This window comes from Barbatula barbatula (assembly GCF_947034865.1).
Source record: "Barbatula barbatula genome assembly, chromosome: 20".
Classification (NCBI taxonomy): Eukaryota; Metazoa; Chordata; class Actinopteri; order Cypriniformes; family Nemacheilidae; genus Barbatula; species Barbatula barbatula.
Window position 1 is genome coordinate 12,048,039 of NC_136783.1, and position 25,595 is coordinate 12,073,633.

The following is a 25,595-nucleotide window of genomic DNA, read 5'->3' on the forward strand; positions in this document are numbered from 1 at the left end:
AATGAGATTCCTAGGCAGGTTTAAAAAGCACATTTCTAAACCCTTTATAACATTCAAGTACTGTGAAAGAATACATGAAATAAAAACGCACTGCCTTAACAACAACAGTCGATGAGAAACTAATTCAGGCACTTTCTCTTTTGTCAGAGTTGAAACAAAAGCAGTGTATCCAATTACAATGTTTGGCAACAGTGGTGCAAGCAGTTTTGCACGGTACGCAAGTCCCTTGCCCGGTACGCAAGTCCCTTTCCCAGTTTGAAAAGTCAGACAACCAGAAATGTTTAGCACGGATGAACAGGCCACTATATGATCAAACTGGCTTTTAGATGGGGAGGCAGCACGTAAAAGCTTCAGAACCTGAAAATAAAATGCATACGGTGGATGATTTCCCACTTTTGTGGCAACAATCGGTCCTATTTTACTCAGCACATTTCCAAGAGTGGCATATTGCATTATCAGCTTGGCAGTGAACCACTTCTAATATTCGTAGAATGTTTCCATTTACTTAATAAATTATAATGATTTCAATTATACCAAAATTGTTTAACAAAATGCCTGTGCAAAAATACATCTCAATATGTACAATTCTTTAACAAAATTAATGTATTCTGAAATAGGGATACATTATTTGTTTAGTTTTTTTTGTGTGTGTGTGTACGAAAAAGCCAAAGAAAAAAATACAAAAAAGAGAAAAAACTCATGCTCTACCTCTCAGCATTGACTGCTGACTGACATCAGTGGAGTTTGGGATTTTATAGGAGTTTTACTTTAAATTGAATTCACAAATAACCCAGCTCTAGCACGAACGAATACTTTTACTCAAAGATAAACAAGATCTATTGCCTTTTAAAGCCCACAATGAAAGCTACTAGCCTACTAAGGGTCTAAAATAACAAGTTGGTGTGGGAGGAGCAATGCATGCTGCATAATCAGTCGCAGTATATGGTAGTGGTAAGAGTGAGATGGCCGTACAGCACATACTGAATTATTTCCTGTAATACAGGATGTGTCTCACAGTATTGAGTGTCATGTCTATTCCATTGCCATTGCTGAGATGACACAAGTGTCTCTGTAATATTGGTCTATGGCTCAACATGAATTGTAGCCACCAGCCCCGTTCAAACAGAACACCGGGAAACTCCTACAATCGTTGATTCAGCAAAAGCTTCTTCAGTGCTACAATCAGTAATTGGAAGTCAAGCGTCACCTGCAACCTCTCCCGTTTTGTTCCAGCAGACATGTTTTTTGCATGTGCTAAAAGCTTTACTAAATCAAGGTCTTAGACTGAACGCTAGTGCCGAGAGACTAACTTAATGAGCTCTTCCAACGTGAAAGCTGTTAGTTTCGAACGGCTTGTTTTGATCAAGTCACGGTATTAGGATTACAGTGTTTTCTCGAGTTTCGGGATAACTTCCTCAATCCCGGAGCTTCAATAAAGACACGCCAGGCTTCAAACATTATATCGTTACTAAAATCTTTAACAATGTAATGGTGTCCTAAAGATATGTCAAATTAAGTGCTTCCAGAGTGTTTAGTTTGGGTGACCACACGTGCCTTTTTCCCCCAGACACGTCCAGTCCAGGATCTTGGGTGGATCCTCCAGAGGTCGCATATGTCCACCGCATACATCATTGACGTTTATTATTTAGAGAACTAAATGTGGAAAACCAGTCTTATGGGTACATTTAGGACATTTTGGATTCGTAAAGCAGAATAAATAAGCTTTCCATTGATGTATGGTTTGTTAGGATCGGACAAAATTTGGCAGAGATACAATTTTTTAAAACTCAGGAATCTGAGGATGTAAAAATCAAAATATTGAGAAAAATGTCTTTAAAGTTTCCATCAGAGGTGCTGTAGCAGGCTGTTGGCTCTCTATTGGCTTACAGCGATTGAAGTTTGAAGGTGTGTTTCCGTCCATTTTTGCTTGCGATTTTGCTGCATCCACTCACAAAATAATGTGTTTTGATAGATTTACGGTAAGACATTTACAAAATATATTCGTAGAACATGATCTTAATGTCCTAATGATTTTTGGCATAAAAGGAAAATAATCTACCCACACAATGTTTTTTTGGCTGGAAGACGCACCCAAAATCTGATGGCACGTTGTGGTGACAAATGGCACGTGTGGTCACCCCAGTTTAGTTCATTTTCTGGGTTGATATTAACGGGATACAAATCCAAATAGTAAAGTGTTTGCCTGTTCTCGAACATCGCAAAGTCTGAAAAAGCCTCGACCAAATCTAAAAAATGACCTTGATTGAAATCTGAAAATTCAACTGAACCAAACCTACACTTTAGATTTAAATTCTACATTTTTGGTATGCACTAAAACATCTTTCGATAAATCCCTAATGCTATTTTGTTCTGTTTGCTATACATTTACCAGTTGCTTATGCCTGTAAACAAACGTTTGCATAATTTTAGAGTTAAGATGCTCATTCTGAAACTCCTACTACCCAATTCAACCTTCCAATGAGAGATCATGTATTGTGTTGAACTTAAGTTGATTGTGGGTCTCCTTTCAGAACTCAATGTTTCCTTCTGTTCTTCCTCTACACTTGAGTTTCCAGTATCCTTGCATCAACTTCTCATACGTCCACACGCTCAAGCTAAACTACAAAAGGATGTCAGTAGAACCAAATTTGTTCTGACAGTTCATCATTCCTATGCCTCGTAGTGAGGCTACGTACCAGCCCAAATCTGTACCTCAGACCCAGACGCTCTGCGCAGCAGGCATTTGTACCAAATGGTGCATTGTATAGATTCATTATAACCTCCATCAAGAGACATCTACATCTCTCTGGCTTATTATCCTAACCCTGGAGAGTGCCCCTGCATGGCTTTGGGAGGAGATCCCCGCGAAGGACATCAATGGGCCACCCAGTGTGCGTTCCACCCTGAGGATTGTGGGAAGAGTACGAGAAAAAGAAGGCCTCTTGCAGAGTGGCGTGAGGGGGCCGAGGGTGCTCTGGGTCCAGCCTACTGCTCAGCACGCTCAGAGCCTCCACACCTGTGTCAGGGACGAGCCTTTGGCTGAGAGAAACATACAAATCAACACATACAGATCAAATGAGTACAAACACAGACTCGTGTGAGATACTGTGCCCTTCGTTATAATAATCAAGACAATGAATGCCGCTTACCTGATGTATAAGTGAATTGTTAGGCAGTCCCGGAGGTCCAGGCATAGAGCGAGCGTGTTTGCTGTGGACGTTGTTGATTGATGGAGATTTGGCCATTTTGGGCCTTCCAGGACCCTGTGCGCCACCGCCTCCCGCTAAAGACACTGTCAAAGTTATGGAAAAGCTTTATTTAACAGGGTAAACAACACAAAACCCACACTATGAAGAGATTTTCAGCACTGCTACAACTATAGAAGGTTGCAAAAAGCTGAAGAAACAGAATTAAAATAAATACATTTAAGCAAAACTAAATTTAAATCGAAACAGAAAATGGATCATAACTTATCTTAAAGTCATCATTCTTTTTACCATGTCATTACAAACCTGAATGACTTTCTTCTGCTGAAGACAAAAGAAGATATTTTGAAGGACGCAGGTAACGTTGACGTCCATTGTATGGACAAAAAAACCCCACCGAGACATTTCTCAAAACGTCTTTTGTGTTCCACCCAAGGTTTTGAATGAAATGAGGGTAAATGATGACAGGTATTTCTTGTTGGGTGAATTATCCTAGTTGAATACACTAACTAGATAAATACAGTCTCTGTTTCGTTTCAGTTTAGTAGCAAAATAAAATAAAACCAAATAGAATATGGATTAACATGAAACAGAAACTAGAATAAACTACAAAACAAATTTAAATCTAAACTAAAAACCCGAAATGAATTCAATCTATATTAATTGGCATTACAGACCTGTGCTATTGAGGCTACTTGAGCCAGGCGAGCCCTTCCTCCTTTTGGCTTCCAGACGTGCATCTGCATGGTGATCGCTGCTCTGGTGAACGAACGGGCCGAGGGAGAGCGTGGAGTCGCTGCTGTTCATTACCACGCTCATACGTTTTATAGACTCCGCAGGGCTGCCTGATGGAGGCCCACGTCCTGTCGACTCCTGTTTCAAACTCAAAGAATTAGCCCTACCCGGGGTACAGTTCAGCCCCACGCTGTACACCCCACTGTGGGATGATGATGATGATGAGGGGGTGGAGGCGAGCGAGGTGTGGTAGGTGCTCCCCGAGTTGCCGGAGTTTACCGCACAGTTCTTTTTAAAAGAAGATGATTCGGAAGCGTAAGTGCTGTGGGAGGATAACATGGAACTGTTTTTTCGCTTCTTGCCTGAACTGAGGCTACTGTTTGTGTTACTGATGTTAGCGCTGCTCTTGACGATAGAGTTGCTTAGGCTGGATGATGGTTCTCTAGCCCTGAAGGTCTTCGATCTGGATTTGGGGGATCGGTTGGAGCCCAAAGAGGGTAGAGAGGACAAGTGGGCTGAAGGCATCTGGGGTGACGAGGCCGACACTTGCCTAGACTGCTCTGTGGCGGAGGACTGCGGTGAGGAGCGGGCGTTCAGGGTGGTGCCGTATGACAGGACCGGTTTGCTGTCGTAGGGAGGCGCTAAGCTAGTGGAAATGGAGGAAGAGTGGGAGTTTGTGCTCGCCCGGTGAGAGAACGATGACGTTGCAGAGTTTTCTAATGCCATAGGGATTTTCCTACAGAGTGAAAATGAGAAATTCAACTTCTGAAGGAGGAATCATACTCATCAGGTGACAGACAAATAGACTAAACATTGCCCATGCTCACCTCCACATTTGTGAGTTGACATGTTTGTCCAACATGCTGGTCAGAGCACACCGAACTTGATCCCATCGCCGGTCAAACGCATAACAGCCTCTACCAAACAACCGACTTCCAAAAGTGCAGTACTGGAGAACAGAACAGACAAAATTAGTTTTTAACCTAGAAAACAATGATGCATTTTGTGTTATCACAGTTTCTTGAACTTACAGCAGCCGGTCGTGAGTGGTAACCTGAATAATGGCAGTCCAGTTTCTCTGTGTTCTCCTCTCTCTCCTCATTTTCTCCCTCGTCGCTGGACAGGCGACTGGCCTCTGTACCGGCAGGTGTCGGGTGGTGGGCCGGTTCATGGGTCATGGCTGGGTCTCCTCCACAGTGAGAGTTAGTGCTGTTCAGCCTAAAAGAGTGCAGAGGACCAACGCAACTTGAACCGAGTTCATGACTTGGGATCTATCCAAGGTCAACTATCGCATTTCCAAATGCAGATGATGCAACTCACCGTGGAAGCCCAGAACTATGAGGTTTGGGTTTGCTGAGGGGCAAAAGCTTGGCGGCATCGGCAGTGCCATTGCCGTGGGACACCGGGTGGGAGTCTTGTGAGAGGCGGGGGGGAGGAGGGTCCCTGAGAGGGGGTGCTGGGTGGGAGTGGTCCAACCTGAACTGCAGCTCCTTGTCACGCACTTTGCTCTTGTGTTCAGCGAGCAGCGTGTCGAATCGCTGCCGACGGCCAGGCACCGCCCTTCTCTGGCTTATGGAATGTGTCTATGGAGAAGTTTAGCACACTGATATCAGGCAATATTTCTTTTCATATTATGAAATATACTTTATGTTTTGAACAGTATAGAGTTTTAAAACCAGCATCAAATTAGTTACTGGCCAGAACATAAAAACTGGCTGTGGAGTGTTTCTATATCTGCATTGATCATTAAAAACACAACAGGATCATGTGGACGTTGGCATACCTTGCATGTTAAGGATCTTGTGCATGGCTTTCGGGCTATCATATCCATTACCCCACAATGGATATCTGGATTAAACTCTCGTTCTATGACAAGAAAAGCATTGAAGTCGACCACACATAGGATTAGGAAAAATCAAGTCACTATGATTGTGCTGACACACACACAAATGATAACAAATAACATATTTTTTATTGCAGTTTACCTTGTCTCTTGTACCAAAGTCTTTTGTTACCGGCACTGCTGTTGTCCTGTTTCTTGTCTAGAGACGAGAGATGGCCCTTTCCATTGGGGATCTGGCCAGAGGCCAGTTGTGGAGCCTTTGGTACGGGGGAGAAGTTAAGGCTTGACTTGACAGGAGAGGTGCTCACAGTATTGGAGGAAGAGGAGGAGGAAGTGGAAGAAGAGGCGGGCACGTGGGTGAGTTTGGCTGAAGGTTCCACCTTCAGATGGACCTTCTCCGGTTTGACTGCAGGCGTCAAACTGAAAGGCAGAGATATAAATACTTTTTTTCAATGCGTTTTAGATCACATTTTTATCATGACATAGGTTTGCTTATTGTAATGTCTTGTAGACAAAATCAAATAATAATTTTGAGCAGCTGGCTATATAATATTCCAACAAAACACAGACATAGGTGTAACATATTTCTATTATATTTAGTACTTATATTTGTATATATTTTCTGTTCTATATATTTCTATTCTATATTTATCAAACTGGCCAATAATAAGTGAATTAAGAAATAAAAAATAAAAAACATCTATAATATACGAACTTTGTAAGTCGTTCATGTCCAACCATAAATATCTGACATGAAATATGGCTGCTAAAAATTTGCTAAAATTAAGACTAGTCCTGTAGATTAATATAAATGTTAGAGCTCTCTAAACTGAAATCAACTTGCACGGACATTTCTTAAAATACATCAGTCCCATTGTTTTTCCCAATGCAGTCAAGTAATGTTTTTGGTAATGCATGTTTGTAAAAACTGCTTAAATGTCCTAATGTAACTAAGGCCTAGTTCTGATTTACAGTCATAGTTCACTCAAAAAAGTATATTCGGTCATCATTTACTCACCCTCATTACACTTCATACCTGTATACATGTCTTTGTTCTGCTGAACACAGAGAACGATATTTGGAAGAATGTTAGCAATTTTCAGTTCCGGGACATCATTGAATACCATAGTAGGAAAAATGTAATGGTAGTCAAAGATGCCCCAGAACTCTTTGTTTTGCCAAATTCTTTTTGAAATGATGTTCAACAGAACAAAAAATATGCAATATTTTATTTCATGTTTATTTATATTAATTGTCCCAGAACTGAAAAGTGATAATATTATTGCAGATATCATTCTTTGTGTTTAACATAACAAAGAAATTTAGACAGGACCTGTACAACCTGGGGGGTTAGTAAATTATGATTTTTGGGTGAACTATCCCTTTAAGCTATTCCCGGTCTAGAAACCGCCCCAATATGAATAAAGCCTCACACCTCTCTTCTTGTAGCACCCTACAGGGGAAGTGAGACTTCCGATGAAGAAGCTTGTCTTTGGCTGGTTGGTTGATTTTAGGTTGGATGCTGCCGATGACATTAGAGGGGCGTGGCAGTGTGCCCCCGACACTATCCTTGTTCCGAGAGAATGCAGGTTTCGAGGAGGTGTAGCTAGACAGGGGTTTGTTGCTGGAGCTGTGTCTTCTCTCTGGGGGAACAAATGTAAAGGCTGGTGCTCTTAAATGCGCAGAAAGGTGAAAAATAAACGACTTCTGGACAACAATTCATTTTTATTCAGTTACAATTTAGTTGAGTACTTACACTGAACAGGATAATAAAGAGAAAGGAAGGAGAAATAGGGCAATCTACTTTCAATTATGTAAGGCCATATTAACATATTACCTTTACAGAATCAAATAGCTTCCCTGAGCATGGTATAAAATGCTTGATTTTAATTTTTTAGAGGATGTAGAAATGCAATATAATATTCATAACTATGTCTTAAGGGGTGTATAAAGAACTTACAAAATGAAGTGTTATCTTATGATGACCTTAGAACGAGCTATATCTATCTACATACACCACGGGTCCCCTTGCAAGGAAATCACCATGTTGTTTCTACAGTAGCCCTAAAAGGACAAACTGCTCTACAGAGCGCATTTCATAAATACGTTATCTTCTTCTGCAAAAAAGCGACTACATCTTGGTCCTGTGAGAGCTGCTGTAGTGCGTTGAAAGGGAGGGGTGGAGTGAGCCATTGGTTGCAATTTGCAACATCGCCTCTAGATACTGCTACATTTCATACACTGGACCTTTACAAGGGTTTGAAGAGGTCACAGATTACACCCATTCATCACACATGCACCTTATTCAGCTTGCCGCCATGTGAATTACAAAACGAAACTGGGAGGGATAAAAGTCCAGATCGCTGCATTTGATTTGTGCTGGGATGCTGGTCGTTCAGCCATCAAAATCCAAAAAGATTAACCCAACTGAAACATGTCATGTGCAAAGTGCAACTATTAAGGAATAACTTCTCTGCTTCGAAGCACTTGCAAATTTAGCTGGAGAACAAAAAACACGCTTTATTTGAAATCAATACAAATTGTAGATGTAATGTCATAAAATATGTTTGTAATCTATTTTTTTCCACACTCAGCCTCGTTTTGAAATCAACATGCTGTCAGCCTGAATAAGGTGTATTACTCTATTACAGCAAAACATTTTTATATACATTTTCTATTTAATTTTAAATTCAAAATGTTGATGTTTTTGAATTTTAAATGTACTTCAATGTAGAAAAATATCACACCAGAGACAAATAAACAGAACAGGTTGCGGTCGCAGCAGTGGTCTAATATAGGTTATAATACTAGGTTTTGCTTTATAAACTCTCTTATCTGGGAAATCTGCCAGGTCTGACTAAAGGAGTGAACCGCTGTGCTGTACTAACACAAGCTCTGGCCTCTCTGCATGACTGTCAACAACACACACACACCGCTGCTTCCAGCCTGAGCCATTGAGAGAGAGAATTGCGCAAATGGAAGTGTCACGATTCATGGAGCCTTGAGATAGATCCAGTAAGTTTAATCTTTAATTGCTTTATTTTAGGGATGCACGATCATCCGATGCCAGTATGGGACGATAAATTGAATTTTTTATGTTATCGGTATTGGCTGATATTACAATTTAGGCCGATATATTATAGTCGATAAATCATAAATGGTCTCCTCTGGTTAAACTTCTTCAGCTGCACGCTGCCCACAGTTAAATACAGTACAGTACTCTCTTTCACTTACTGCTAATAGCAATACATTGTTGATGTAGGTACAGTATTTATGAATGTGTAAATTATAGGAACTAAAGCATATTGTATGAATCACACTGCTCTCTGAATGCTTTCTGTCTTGAGACCTGTTAGACTTGTGGCTATTAAGAAAGATATTCTGGTTTGCTCGGGAAGAACATTATCATTTTTTGTTGAATAAAAAATATACCAGAAAAGTTTGAAGGTTAAAGAATCTTTAACTAGTGTAAAGTAGGCTTAGTACATGATTTTCAGGGGAAAAGAGAACTAATGTTTACCAGTGAATGTTTTCATATAAAAGCAGTTGTCCACTTTTTGCCTTTTGTTTCAGTCTTAGGAAATGTTTTATTAAAATTTAGATTCTGTATATCGGCCAATATATATTGGTTATCGGCTTCAGATTTTAAAGAATCATTGGTTATCGCTATCGGCCAAAATGTACATATCGGTGCATCCCTACTTTATTTCTTTCACTTTTTTTATTAATTAAATGACTTAAAATGGGTTAAAATTTTCCTCAGTCGGTCTGTTTAGCCAAAGCCCCATGCGTTGCTAGAATCATCCGGGAACTATTGAGAGACTCTGTAAACCGCCATTGCTGTGAAAAAACTGTTCAGTTGAAGTCAACAGAGTAGACGCGACTCTCTCAATGGCTCTGTTTCCACCCAGCATTTGTCACAAATCCCTCCAGCAAACCAGTGGCAAACACATACTTTCTATCCAAGGCAAGAAATCATTGACTTATTTATTTTTCAGGGACCCTTGTGGCTTCTAGTTGGTTTGTTGGCGCTGCTCTGGCAAAGTGAGCCAATGGCAATTTGTTTAACCAAAGCCCCAATTAGACCACAACAGACCACAGTATCATTCCACCACATGTTGAAAAGCAATCTGGTACTGTTGTGGGGAAAATATACACCACTGTCACCGCTATCTGACAAATGACCACAGGAAACTATAGACATAAAATCAACAGCCTGAAGCAAAAGGATGTAGACAGTGACAGAATAAAAAAACATACAAAAAACAAGAAACCAACAGCCCTTCAAAGCATGTGGTCATGTTCCTCCAAGAGCGAACACAAATCTATCTGTGCACACAGGTGAAAGTGGAGATCTGCTTCCAAAGACCTACAACAGAGTGATGCATTATTATACTTATACTGGTTTATTGTTGTTGTTATAAATAAATAAATTGATAAACATGAAATATTGACTTCAAATTAAATGGCAATTAAAATGTTTGTGAGGAAAAAGATGCAACGGTGAGACTACATCTAGCACAGCTATGCGGTTCCTTAAAACAACAACTAATTTTGTAGTTTTGTGGTAAAAAAAAGATTCAGTAAATCAACCAATTGAACCATCAGAATGATGTAATTAACCATAAATCAAAGGTTTTAATTGATTGTGGTTTATCTATTTCAGAAAGTATTAATGAAGCAAGGCAATGCTGGCTTTAGCCATTGACCATCGCATAACTTAGGAAACCGGTAGGAAATAACAAATATACTCAGAGCAAGCATCTCATGCAAATTGAACAAACATATGTTAACCAACCACTTAAAATCATAGCATTATACAATTCTTAAAATTGAATTTGAACTTTACAAAATCACCAGGGCAAATGCATAAAAAAAATGTTGAAGAAAATTATTTCAATTGCTGATAACAGATTCAAATGCCGTCCGTAATATTCTTACACACCACCGACTCTTTCAGCTCATTTTGATTCATTAATCCTTGTCTCGGGTAAGCACTTGCAGAACTAGATTCTTCCCTGCACTATTAGTCAAGCACTTGAGCATTTAAAAGTTTCATGGTCTGTGTAGTTAATCTGCTCATTAATCTTCCAGTCACTAGAATAAAAGAATCCCAGTGTTCATAAAATACTCTTTCTGCAAGAGTGAACGATTGTGTAATGATTTCTGGAAAAGCTGCAGGGGAACTGGCTCAGTCTGTGAACAATAAACAGATCCTACTCTGGAATATTTGAACATCAATGCCACACTGAAAGACTTCTGGAAGCTGAACAGAGTGTATGTGTTTATTGATGTGACCATCTTTCTTTCAGAATCTGCACAAATTCACAGTCCTGTAAATATGGCCATTATCTGATCATCTAATCAGATAATTGTGAGTTGGAGTTTGACAGTCCACGAACCCCTGGAATAAGTGATCAATGGATTAACAGGGTTTGCTTAAAATAGACAATTTCACAACACTTCTGAACGGTAATGTAAAGAAAGACCCAGTTCAATCTAAATCCAACCATGTGAAAATAAAGTAAACTGCGAACCTCCGTACAAGTTACACAGCAAATGTCCTACAAATGTGTGTAGAGCACCCAGTTTTAAATAAACAGCACATGCAGAGTACAGATTTAATTTAATCACAGCCTTTTGCGGTTTAATCGCATTAGGATATATCAGGTTTTCAATCAATTGTGCAGTCACACTTCAGAGTGTGTGATAAAGAAGAACACCAAAGGGCTTCAATTTCACTTTGGCTCCCTCTAGTGGTCACTGATGATATAAAGATTCCCAATGCACCAGCTATCAGAATACAAATAAATGACAAATAAATTGATGTACTATGTACTATGACCTTTCATAAGGTTAATTACTATGACCAGAATATTAGCTTGAAGAAAGCAAAGCCTAAAACAGAGTCAAACCAAATTAAGAATCTTTTGGGAGGTCTTACACATGTTCGATTGGATAAAACAGTGCAGACGTGCCAACTAAAAAGAGCACATCAAATATTAACTTGAGGATAGTAAACAGAAGTCTGGTGGTTGATATCAAAGCTTCTTCCCTCTTCATATTATGATAGTTGAGACAGAGCAGAGGTGGAGGAGGAGGGATTTCTGACTTAAATCCCTCAAGTGAGATAAGACTTCTCTAAAACACCTTCAGAGAGAGAGAGGAAGTCAACTACAGAAGGTGGTCTTACCGTAGTGTGCTTGGAAGGCCTGGGGTTTAACTACATGACTACAGAGGCTGCACATGACCAGGTAGAAGTCGTCCTGTGCCGGACACTGGCCAAATATGGGCATGTCTGCAAAAAACACAAGCATAAACATAATTTATAATCAGATAAATACTGTACAGATAACAAATTACAGATTCCCCCATGGAACAAGAGGACGAAATGTTGTCAATCAGGTATGTCAATGAGATTTTGCATCAACCTTTTGTTACCTTTCTCAGAAAAAATAATTATATTTTACGTGTATACACGACATTACACATGCTTTGTTCCAAACCACTGACAATGCATGAAGAGACGAGTTTTTCATGTTTTTGTTTTAAGCAGCTAGGCCACAAACTTGCCATATAAAGGGTATATACAGGAATCATGGAGATAATAATACATTTTAAGACCTTATCGCCGCTTCAAGTTATAATCGGTTACATTGGCGACCCTTTGATTTACATTTATTATATACTGATTGTAAGATAGCCCACCCAAACAGTCTAAGTTTGTGATAACTCCTTATTAATGCAACATAATTCAGAGGGGTGGGAACGAAGTACAGGAGCATTCATTGAGTGACTAACCCAATGCAAGGTTTATTAAAAAGAGAAACAAGGCTACAATAATCGCCTTCCGACCCACAGAGCACTATGCCTCACGGTTTTTCCCCAATGACGGCCATCAGCCATGTTTCCAACTCCTTATCCTCCAACCATTTGCACGAAAACTTGCATTTATCCATTAGTCAAAGTTGTTGTTTATCAACCGGGTGTACCTCCCACTATTCGTCTACGCAATTATTAAATTCAGGCAAACTTTAACATATGACCTCTTTGGACAAATATTTAAAGCATTTAAGGGCCTTAATTGTCCCTAAATTGATTTATTAAGTTTTAAGACCCTGCAGACACCCTGATGTATTTCTGTTGTGCTGGCTAGCACCATCCACAGTGAAATCAGTCCAAAATCCCATGTTTTGATATTGCAAAATGATAAAATATTGGCAAATTGCTATTATCAAAACATTTTATGTTTTAACATTTACATTTCAAATCTAGGCCACAACATGATTTGAAAAACAGTTTTGCTAAACAAATATGAAATGGGTTGTGACACTAAAACCATATAAATAAAAAGTAAACTAAAAAATAAATAAGTTAAACCTATGCTGCAGCATTAAACGTATTTAACATAATAAATGCATTTAATAAATAAAATGAAAACTTTTGGAATTGTAAAAAACTAACTAAATTAAACAAAACTAAAAATGTATAAAAAGCCCAATTGAAATATTAAAAAAACTAAAAACAAAACTTGTTTTGATGGAATTAAATCAATATAAAATTGTCCACATAAACCCGAACATTAGCAGGAGGCCAAACCAATCTGACCCAACCAATGAAGAAGCTTACACATATACTGTCATCAGCACACATACAAATAAATATAGAAAATGATGCCGTGTTACTCCCAGAGCCCTAAGTAAACATGTTTCCACAGCACACACCCTTAACAAAACCAATCTCTCCGACTACACTGCCTCTTCAGTCTGCTCAGTTCAGGTGAGGCCATCCAGACCATTCCACTGATGTTCCAGGAAAATCTGGGCGAGTTCACACTGTGCCCTGGGTCACTTGTTTTCATAAGAAAGGAAACAAATAAATGGTAAGGCGCTTTCCTGTGGCTCAGTGGTTAGAGCATGGTGCTAGCAACACCAAGGTCATGGGTTCTATCACAGGGGTCAGCCGTTTCAAAGGTTGCCTGGAGAAGGGGGCCCTTACCGGGAAAAGTGAGCGAGGGGGAGAGAAAGAGAGAAATAATTGAGTGGGTGAACGAGAAGAAATAGAGTGAGATTGCAGATTACGAGTGGTAGTTGTAAAGCTGTGAAATATCTACAAGGCTGAAAGATTATAAACAAGCTAGCAGAGGCGAGTGGTACAGTGGGTGGCATTTAGCTTTGAAGATTCAAATGTTCTGTAAGTATCCCGAAATGACGGCTGAGTTTGTGGAAAACCGTCAATCCAAACCACACAAATAACCGCACTGAAAATACATGAGTGGTAGGAAGCGCATCTGCATGTTTAAAAGAAGAAATTGTTCCCAGGATTTTTGACAGGGGAATAATGTGAACTTTGTTCTAAATGCATACTACCTGTCCTGTTCGGTGCACTTTAGTAATAGCTTACTCCCTTGTTAGCAACACACAAGTGGCAAATTTCTAGCAAACCATATTAAATGCTGAACCAGAAACAATATTTGTTTAAGGGCGAACCTTCATCTGCAAAACTTGCCAGGGAACCACTGCATTCCCAAACAAAACACTTTTTTCAACTATTTAACTGTACTGTGCGGTACTGTCTGTTGGATGGGGAAAAGATTCCCATCTGGGATTCTCTCATCTATATGATTTGACTATCAATAAGTGGTTCTTCAATGGCATCGCTATAAATAAACTCTTATTAAGCACCCTTATTTCTTTAGAGTGTACCCTTTACTCTTCTTGTTTTCTTCAACTGAACAAAAATACTAAACTAAATTTATTCAGTGATAACAGATTATACAGAGTAATATCTGCCGATACCAATACAGATTCTGAAGATTCTTGAATGTTATGAATTAATATAAATATAATGACAATTAATATTGAACATCAAACTGGTGATGTTTCTTAACATTTTCTATATACACGGCACAAACTCGTTGCAATTTCCTGCCCTCTTCTCTGACAGGATACATCGGCTGACAGCCGATAGTGTGAAACATTACTTTTATTATTGGCCGATTAATCGGTGCATCATGCATTTAGTTCATATATGGGAATCAAAATGTTTTCACTAAAAATCACTAAAAAGTTAATCTCATTAAAGTAATACAAGTGACTCCAGTGGGTTTAATAAATGTCTTCTGTAGAAAATAATGTTTTAGTCTTATTTGACAATACTGAAACCACGACAACAATAAACAAGCATTTGAACACTTAATTAAAAAAGACAGCTAGCAAAAACTTTGAAACTGAGTGGTTCTTGCATGTCTTGTCAGTAGCTGTCATGTATATATATATTTGAGAGCATAGGAATGAGTGAATTATTATAGGACTTTAAAAGCTGAACTATTTTTTTCAATGCAATGGCTAAAGAAGTGCAGCTGAGTGTTACCAAAATACTACAAATCTATAACTACTAGTCCACCCTCTAAACCAAAGCTTTAAAAGAGCACAGAGAGCTGTATTCAGAAGTGTTTTGATGGGCTGAAGATGTGGAGCTCAGAGGGGCACTAACTGTCCATTAGAGTGAGAGTCAGGAGGTTAATTAGTGTGAGTGATTAGATGAGAGAGGAACACCGCTGTGCCAGCCAGTCCACTCCAGCTCCTTCTCACTGAGACATAAGGACACTCCAAAAACATCCCTGTTCCAACCCATGTCATCATCTCTTCAGGGTGCACCTGCACTAATTCCCAGTAATCACCACTGGTCTGCAAACCAGGATAGTCATATCTTTAAGAATTTGGTAGATAAGAAGAGTCACGAAGTAGTTAAAAGGGGCTGCTTTTACCTTTCCAAGATGTTGTGATATCTTAAAGCGGTGGTAACAAGCTAATTATGCGTCCTGAATTCTTTACACTGTCAAACGTCCTGGCTTCTCATGCTTAACATGGTAAACATGTCAAAAAACTAGTTGAACGTATGACAAAGTATTTCTGTGCTTGATACACTCCGCTAGGGTTTGTTCACATTTTGTAAAGTTTCTTTTCGAACATGAATTCCCAATTTGTAACAAGGGTTCCTATTGGACAATTCTCCTGGAAGCACGCCCATACATCGACCGGCGAGAGAAAGAGCACACCCATCAATGTGCTTACTTCGTTACGGAAGTTAAGATGTGTTTGTTTGTTCACAGCATTTCAGTGATGAATGTTAAATAGACGCTGGATAAAACGCTGGATTTGCAGATTGTTTGAAACTGATAGAGGGTGCGGTCCCAGCGCTAAAAGATGCCGGACATGAACCACATGCGGTAAATGAAAATGAGTTATATGACTGTGTATTATTGGTAATCTGAGCGAATGTGCATTATGTAAACAACACAAACTTATAGTGAATCAACAGATATGCAGGATAATGTGATGATGTATTTTGTGCTCGTGCTTTAGTTCAGTGTTTAGGGGCTACAAGAAAGAGTGATTCCCTTGAGATGATCTGTTCAGTTTGACTACTGCTTTAAGAGACCTGTGCAGAGTAACAGCTACTATAGACAACACATCAGGATTCGTTCGCACATTTGAGCTTTGTAAAGAGTCTAGAAGCATTCCTCTGGATATCATTCCAAATATTAGAGAACAAGTGTCTTGAGGTCTGAGATGAAGCGAAGAGGAGGACAAGCAGAATAGGCTGAGAAAGAGACAGTGTGGGATAAGAGAGATACAGAAATGAAGCAGGGAGAGGAGAGGTAGAGAAAAAGAGAATGTGACAGTTAGAGAGACACACAGGGAGCGATTAGGTGAGAGAGAGAGAGACAGGCGAAGAGAGAGAAAATTTGACCAGCCTCTTCATTGTCATTGATAAACGATGTAGGTAGAGAAGCTCCTAGAAACACAGAGCAAGGTAGCACACGCTCACAGATTTAACCGCGTCTCCTTCCCGCCTCCTCTTAAGACATGCAACATTCTCGCTTCATAGTCCTCTGTTTAAGAACGTTTCATAGATCATGATACAGGAGACATGCACACAGGGAGGTGAAGTGTGCAACACCTTGTTGGAATAACACCTTGTCAGGGTATCCTGGGGTACGTGCCTCATCAGAACACAGTACAGAAAGATAACAGCAAATGCTAACCTGTTACTGCCACACACCCCCTTTTCCACCGACAGGGTGCCAATCTGACCTCATTCTGCACCTTTCCACTGGAAGAAAAAATGGCACCGACCCAACCCAAAAATGAAAATACAACTAGGATTTTCTCACCCTCTTTGCAGATTTTTGGTGACATACAATCGTCAAAATGTATACAGCCCCTTCCGTTATGAACAGTCATCATGTGATGTCTGTCAAGATAAAACAACCCTCATACATAAACTTTTCAAAACGACAAAAAAGTAGACCACACAACAGAGGTAGACCGCAACGATAAATGGCAACTCAATACTCCTGTCTCTAAACATTGGCTTGTAGGGCAGTGTTTCTCAATGGGGGGCCGCTGCCCACTGGTTGGCATCAGGATGCCCTAAGATTATTATAATAAGACAAAAGCTTAAAAAACTATAGTTCTTAGTGTTTGGTTATTTATTTAATAATCATGCATCTTTCCATTTACAAAAAAAACTTTAGAATCTTTAGTAGGTAGAAATTGTGATGATTTAAAACACTCTTATAAACCTTTTAAATTCCAGACTTTTCAACTTGATGCTATAATAACTGATCTTGAGCTAAAACATAAGGACGCACATGGCATTTGAATTGAATTTCATTCACCAGATGACTCTGACTACACATACAAAACTGGTAATTAAGGAATCAAACAGCACTAATAAAAGTGGTTGTTAAACAACAAGATTAATGCAAAAAATAAACACTTGGCTGGATAACTTTACAAGCCCAAACATAAATGGAAAAATCTGTTCTAATAAAAAAAGCTGTCCAGTTCATTTCAATCACAGACTTGGCTTGCTCTAGATTTACTCCTCTGTAAATGTTTCTATAGGACTGTTTGAACAAAGGATAACGATAAATATAAAGATACAGTTTTAAAAATAGTTCTTAAAGTAAGAGAATATCCGAGCCCACATCTACAACAATAACCAAACAGAGAATTTATATTGTTTGAATCACTTTCAGAGCTATTGTTTTCTAGCTGATAAATAATAAATCACCTACAGTCAACCAAAATCCATTTCTTATTTAAAGTGCTCCTGCATTTAACTAATAAACTGTAGTGCTCAAGAATAGAATAAACATAAGGTTATTATCCGCTGGAGTGGACACCTTTATATTTATATCTATACGTAGCACTACAGACTAGATATCATTATCGGTTTAAACAGGCCTTAAAGCTTTGTGTAATTAACAAATGGAATGGAATGAACATATATCACATAGACATAAACTAATGCAAAAGGTTTTTTTTTATTTTACATTCCGTTTCTGTCACACTGTACATCACCTATTATTCGACACACAGTCTGGGTCTTTCACGCCCCGTGGCAGATTGTACTCTTAAGACACATTTAGAGAATAATGTCCACAGCACCACTTATGCCTCTTTGAATACATTCTTCTTACACATAAATATTTCAGATCTAGACTATGCATGAAGTGAAACTAAAACCTTAATAAAGATGCACATCCAATTGATGTGCGTGTTGGCCTTTTCTGACCTGAGAATAGTTTTGCATTAAATCATGTTTTGGAGAGCTAATGCTAATCATTGGTCAGCATATAGAAAGGACTTCAGCCCTGTTTGAGAGGTGTTAGGTAAGCGTCTCTACTTGCAGGAACAATTATATTTCTTTAATTATATTTATATAAAACATATTTCTGTTTTTATTTTTCAAATATTTGACAAATTCCTCTATGACACTTTTGTGTCCTCCATGACCCAACCAATTTACTCCAAGTTGTGCAATTGGGTAGCGGTGCACATGTCAGCTCCACTTCTTGGCAACGCAAATGCAGACTTAGATAAGTTCCGTGACAAGAACAGCTAACCACTCCTCCATATACTGACAGAGCAGAGCGAAAGGCCAGGTGATGACATTTACTACAACTTTGTGACAACTTCGGATAAAGCTTAAAGCTTTTAGAATTTGGATCACGCATTCCAAAAACTTTTTAAATTAAACATCAACTGTCATTACTTTGGTTGTGATTAATACATTATATAAATACGTGTTCATTCATAAGAAGCCTGCTTTCGTGATGATCCGGACAACTACCTTGACCACTATAATAACACCAAGGCAATTATATTCAGTTTCATTTAGCTGTACCAAACTTCTTTATTGACAATAACATTTCAAATGTTGTATTGTATTATAAAATCTCTGAGTATTGTGATATATTCCATATTTTAAATATGTTCCAAGCATTAAAATATAAATGGTCTCGTATATACTACAAGTGTTCTTTTAATTTCAACTCCTTAGTACAAACATGCAACCCTACAACGGAACGTTAGCAACTAATGTTGCACATGACACTTTGTGACTGTCTGTATAAACACGCATAGAAAACCACAATTGTAATGAATGTAACAATTATAAAAGCAGACTTTCTTGGGCTGTACTGTCGGAAGTCCGCTGCACTTGTTTCGCAGAAAGCCGGTGCGTGAAAAGTGTGCACAAACCACCACCAAAACAAAAACAGACACCTTTGACCGGAGAAAGCCACATTACTCACCGTCTCTGCCGAGTCTCATGGCTTCGCGATTTTTCCCGCACTCTTTCAAACTTTCTTCCAATTCCGCACCTGAGGAAGCGATTCGGATCGAGTTATATAAATAGTTACACTCGTTCTGTATCAGTCGCGTTTCCTAATATTTCAAAACTGCAAGCAATCGGGCGAATGCTCGCGATCTGACGCGGCTGCCGTTTAAACGCAATGGCCGACGGCGGCCGATCAACTCACCGTCGCTCCCGTAGAGTTTCACGGCGTCGACCCAGTTGCTCCAGGGCTGTCCCAGCATTATTTCTGGACTGGGCAGGGATCTGCGCTCCGCCACAGTCGCCATTGCTGTGGAGGCTTCACCCCGCTGCTGCTTGAGCTGCCTGGCCGCTCTGCGCTGCTGCTGCTCCCCCCTGACGTCATCTTCGGCCATTTCCGACATTCTTTCCGCTACAATGTAAGACAACAGCAGTGAGCGCGAGCGCTTAAGGTGGCTGAGCAAATTCCTTCAATGAATGACATTGAACTGAGTATGTAGTGTTAAGCGGTCTGGTACAGTAAAAGCGAGATTTGTTTCTTGTTTTGGTTGAATTTGAGCGCGCTGCACGCAGCTGCATCTGCTCGTGAACGCATTGCATGGGCACATTACACACAACTTGTGTAAGATACAGAGGGAATCCGGTTTTCACCTGACCATGTTGTACTGCCACACAAATAAAAAAATAAGCGCGATTATTAGATTACTTTTTAAAAACATCAAATTAATGGGACTGGGAATTACCTTTTTTTGTCTATCGGCCCAATTTAGGACATTTCAAGGAAACAGGCAACTAAATGACAAATACAAATTGAATGCAAAATATCACACACACTGCTTTATATATTTAAAAAATGTGTATGATGACGTTTGACAAAATGCTCTAAAAAAACATTAAGGCCAGGTTTCATAGACAATTGGTATCTTTAGCCAGGACTATGCCTTAGTTAAATAAGGATATTAAAGTTGCTTTTATTAAGATGCCTTTTATAAAAACATTACTGGTGTGCATCTTGAGACAAAACAATGTCAATTACATATTTGAAGATATGTCTTGGCAATTTATTTTCAATTTAGTCTGGGACTAGTCCGAAGCCTTGTTTGGGCATAAAAGTACAATATTGCAGTGGAAAGGCTTTTACAGTGGAAACGTTGTCGTATTATTAATTTGGCATAATGTGCATTGTTTGAAAATGTCAATAGAGCCATAGTAAGTCATTTGTATAAAGAATAAAGGACTTTCACATTTCTTCATTTACACATTTAAATGAATTCACTATAATCAGCAACATAAATAATCACATTTTGGACCACACACATTAGCAAGTACGTTCTAGAACTAGACTTCACTTTTCTCCACTTGCAGAAAATGATCTTGAATGAACACAAACATGTCTGAGCCAATTAATATACAATAAGAACAAATAAAACAGTATAGAATGCTTCACGGTGCTTTGGATAAAAGCGTCTGCTAAATGTAAATAAAACAATGAGGCATTACCCTAAATACATTTATTGTAAACCATTTCGGTATCTAAAGACAAGTAAGAGCTGGCAAAAATGAGACTACAATGTCTTATAGCCAAATACTGACATTAGGGGTTTTAATCTATTTTCCCTATATGTGTGACTACAACCTGCAGAAATACTTGCTTGTAAAATTTCCATTTTGTTCTAATTCATTTATTACATATCAACTTTAATAGTAGCCCCTTAAAGATCGGGTATCATGCTATGTCATGCATTCTGACTTCTTTACACTGTTAAACGTGTTGGCTTCTCATGCTTAACATGGTCAGCGAGTTGGACATATGACATAGTATTTCTGTACTTGATACTACACTCCTCCAGCACTCCAACTTGTTCCGGAAAGTACGATGTATGCAGTACTACTGTATAGGCATTCAAAATTAATATGAGATTGGCAGAAACTGCCTGTGATACGTGATCTTTAAACCAACGCTATCTCACAGCTATTCATAACTATTTCACGAGATGGCTAATTTGTATGATTCCTAAGCTCTTATCAGACTATTTTACATGGGCGATGAATTAAGACATACATTTTAAAACGAGCTTTTGTTATATAAGAGGTAGTCGTATTCAAGCGAACATCCAGCGAACACCCTTGTTTCTGAAATTACAACTGTTATTGACAACAGCCCCAGCGAATGCCAGGTCCTGGAATGCACCTATCTATAGGTTGAACAACGCCTCCACAGAAGAATATCAATGACTACTTCGCCCACTGGTTCGCGAATGACAGTACTGAAGTAATACAAGTGGCGCGGAAGCAGATAGAGCGAGCATGCAAACATTTTTGTACTATGCGTCACTATTGCTTTGTTCGAGATCGCTGGATATGTCCTGATAATGTGTAACCTAACGTTACGTCTCTAACCACATTCACAGAAGCCTCCAACTAAGTTTACACAAACTTCTATCCAATCATAGCAGTGGGCGTTTACTTCCAAGTCTTCAATGAGGCACGCCCATAAAATAGAGCGTTTGTCGAGCTGGCCTCAAAACCCCGGTAGAAAATAGCCTATTCCTTATTGATTTTGATGTTTTTGAATGTAAAAACCACACGAACTTCATAAGTAGACCTCAGACAACAGTATAAAATAATAAAAACGGAGAGTTCAGGACACCTTTAATAGAATCTGGTTTGGCACCACTGATGGTTAGGTCTAGGGGTTGAACTTTAGCTTTTTTCAAGTAATTATTATATGTTCTTGTACTTTTCACATCGTACAAATTTATGCAAAATAGCCACCTTGTTTTTTTACGAACTCCTATGAGATTAGGCTCCCTTGAACGTAGTATTAAATTAATGAAATAGCAAAAATGAATCAAAACTGTGGAAAATTAAACTGATATGTTCATGCAGTGTAATGAAGAGGACAGCAGGCCTAAATGTTATTCTTTGAAATAACTTTGAATGATAAACATTACCTGGTTAAAAGTAAAAGAAAATGGAACCAAACTGGTCAAGTTAGTAGATCCTCATCAGATTTGGTGATCCCAGGCTGCCACACAAGTTGGTAAGTGAATCTGGACAAGGAAGACAGAGGAAAGGTCAGGATACCAGCACTGTTTTAACACTCTGTGTGTAATAATCACAGTTTAGGGAATTACTGGTTTGTCTTTTGACAGAGGAGCCTTCACAACCTAAATAGAATCTGGCAGTGGCTTTCTGCTCTTCTGTTTTTATTTAAGTCAAGATCTACTTATGGAGGTGCCCGTCACTTCAGAGTAATCCAATCCAATAACGACTATCCCCGACTTACCATCTAAAAGCCCTGGAGTTGACAGCCTGATCATCGGTCTCAGGGATACAAGAAACCAGAGAAAATTATTGGCCTTTCTAGCATATGCTAAACGTTTGCTAAAAAAATGTAAAAATCTACAGTAACTATATTGTGTATAATACCGCTGCATTGGAATCTTTGCATTTATTAGGTACAATCTTTAAAATAATTAAAATATATAAAAGTCATCATTAAACAGAGGTTGCAATGGTGCTTTTAAATTTTATACAAATTATAACGAATACCGTGTAATGGCTTCTGGAATGAGCCAAATGTGAGAAAGGGCTTAATTTCAATTTACAGGAGTCCAATGTATGCATGTGTTGGAATGAAATGCTGAAGGGGACCTATTGTGCCCTTTTTTACAGCATGTTAAGTCTCAGATGAACCCAGAGTTTGTCTGTGAAGATTAATCTCATAACACTGACCTAAATGCCCTTTTTAGTTGGAATCAAAAACATGCTTTTTGTGTGTATGTAATGCAAATGAGCTGCTGCTTCCCGTTACCGTTCCCTTTTCAGAAGGTGTTTTTTGCAGAAATAAAAATCCGCCTTTAGCTGTGGCCTTGTCCACAGTAATAAGTTTTCATTTGAAAAAAAGTTCTCTCTCGTTTTGGCCTTCTGTCCACACTGAGATTTAAAAACTAAGCTTATAGTGATAACACTCTCCAAAGTAGATAAACCAGTTTTCACTCTGTAGTGTGGACTATGAAAACTGAGGCTTCTTTACATCATGTGTCAGGTTATACGTAGACCTACTTCAGAATGCATACCATGTTTACAAACAGTTGTTGTACGGTGAAAAAAGAACAAGTGGACATTATTTCCACTCACTTTTGCAACTTTATACTCATGTGTTACCCGCAGCAATAACTTCAGCTTATTATCCATGCCATTTCAATAACATGGAAAGTAAATAAACATGAAGCATCTTATGATTAACTCATGGCAACATCAAAACAGGAAAATCTCCAAAGAGGGTCACCCTCTGGCCAAGAAGCGCTACGTCTTTAAAACCTGAACACGTTGTTTTGTAGGGCTACGTTTAAACTTTTAGTGTTTAGGACAGACAACTGAATTTAGCGGTGAATCTAGAAACAGTTACGCTGGAATACTGTCTGTACTATATGTGCAACACTGTACTGTTTGCAACTGTCAAGCCCCTCAATCTATTCAAGTCCGAAATCTATTCCTAAGTGACGCTTGTGATAAAGACAGATATAAATACTACAGAAAGTATTATGGACGGAAGATATACAGTGGGGCAAAAAAGTATTTGGTCAGCCACCAATTGTGCAAGTTCATTCCTGCATGGCTGCATCCATCTTCATGCACTCTGTGACAGACAACCAAATGTCCACTATGGTTCTGTTTTCAAAGCAGAACTTTACGGTAAATGCAGTTGCGAGTCCATCAATTTTAAATAAGATAACTTCACATGGACACAACGTGTTATAGATTTAAATACAGGGCTGACAATAAAACATGGCAGACTGTGTGGGGCTCACTCAGGGCAGGCTCTAGTCGTGGACGGAGTCCGTCCAATGTGATGTCACAACCTGATTTGATATGTTTCTGAATGTATGGCGATTACAAAAAGAGTGGGAAGATTTTTACCACTATAAGGTATGTTGTGTACACATTGCCAACACATTTACTGTGTTACTTGTGTTCAAACACAATATGAAAGGGAATTTTGCATGAAGGTCCCCAGTTTCCAGTGCACCCATTTTTTCTAATTCCTTACAAAGCATACATACGTCTATTATTCTAAATGTAACGTAAACAGCTAATGCAGTGACAAAAACGGCGAAATTTATTCCAATACCTTTGGCATTTGGTTTCAACAAAACCGAAATCAATCTGCTGTTAAATAAAATGAAATATTACAAATGAATAAAACTTAAATACGTACTGAAAAATAATAAAGAAATGTGATTAAACTTAAAAAGTAATCTGAAAAGCCAAAACACTTAAATTTAGACACTTAAAACTAAAAGACACGGAAAAGAACTTGACAGGTTCTGAAAACACCACCCATGATCTTCCCCTCCCCAGCGGTTCCCTGCTGGCGTGGAGTTTAATTTACAACTTTGAGCCCATCTGAAACATCACTTAAAAGTTCGTAAACTCCAATATCTTACATTTCTTCCGCAGCTGTTTAAACACATATGCATTCATTTCTCTCTTCGCTTGTTTACATTTACTGGCTAACTTTAAGTGCACTTGGGAAAGTGAAAGCAATAAACAAGGCATAAAAAGGGGATGACAGCAACTTTTTACAAGGACTAAACATAGCGGGTTTGTCACGGAGCGAAACGAACAAAGTAAACTTCATTATTACGTCACCAAAATAAAATGTTACAGACATAAATAGGGGGAGGGGGAAGGCAGCAGGTTTAGCTTCCTCGCTAACTGTGGAGCACAAACCAGCCATTGGTGGCACTGCTGTAGCATGCAACTGGCTAACTGGCAGAACAGACATTAGCAGCTGATCTCGATGTCATCTTTGTTCTCTTACCAATGCCCTGCACTTCAGAGGTCCCGGTCGAGCTCCAAATATAACGAAGGCGCAGGCTTTAGTGTGTATTGACAATGAAGATCAGTTCAAAGAGCGAGTAGTACAGTGCTCAGTGACTGTGGAGGTCTTCACCAGGTGCTTCCATGTCTGTTTACCAGGCAGCATTCTGGGACAAGAACGTCACTGACTGACTCCAGCAGCACGCATGCACCGAGCACGCCTGTCACTGGACTCATAGGTCGCGTCTCAAAACCTAATCCTCTAACCACGTACACACAAACACTGGACGACGTACTCCCGTATGGTTCTTTTTAATACGACAATAATAACTATTTACGAATTTGTAACG

The 25,595-nt window shown here is 39.0% G+C and overlaps 1 protein-coding gene across 1 annotated transcript; it reads right to left on the reverse strand.

Moving 5' to 3' along the window:
* Positions 1-644: 644 nt before the first annotated feature.
* Positions 645-25,435, reverse strand: atxn7 (ataxin 7). The gene is made up of 14 exons (XM_079482850.1): positions 25,247-25,435; positions 22,371-22,469; positions 19,622-19,828; positions 19,394-19,462; positions 11,978-12,082; positions 7,220-7,427; positions 5,927-6,204; positions 5,725-5,807; positions 5,262-5,524; positions 4,973-5,159; positions 4,769-4,890; positions 3,884-4,677; positions 3,150-3,292; positions 645-3,039 (listed from the first exon to the last, which is right to left on the reverse strand). The coding sequence occupies exons 3-14, from the start codon at positions 19,818-19,820 to the stop codon at positions 3,022-3,024; spliced, it is 2,469 nt and encodes an 822-aa protein (XP_079338976.1). The 5' UTR covers positions 19,821-19,828; positions 22,371-22,469; positions 25,247-25,435; the 3' UTR covers positions 645-3,021.
* Positions 25,436-25,595: the final 160 nt, after the last annotated feature.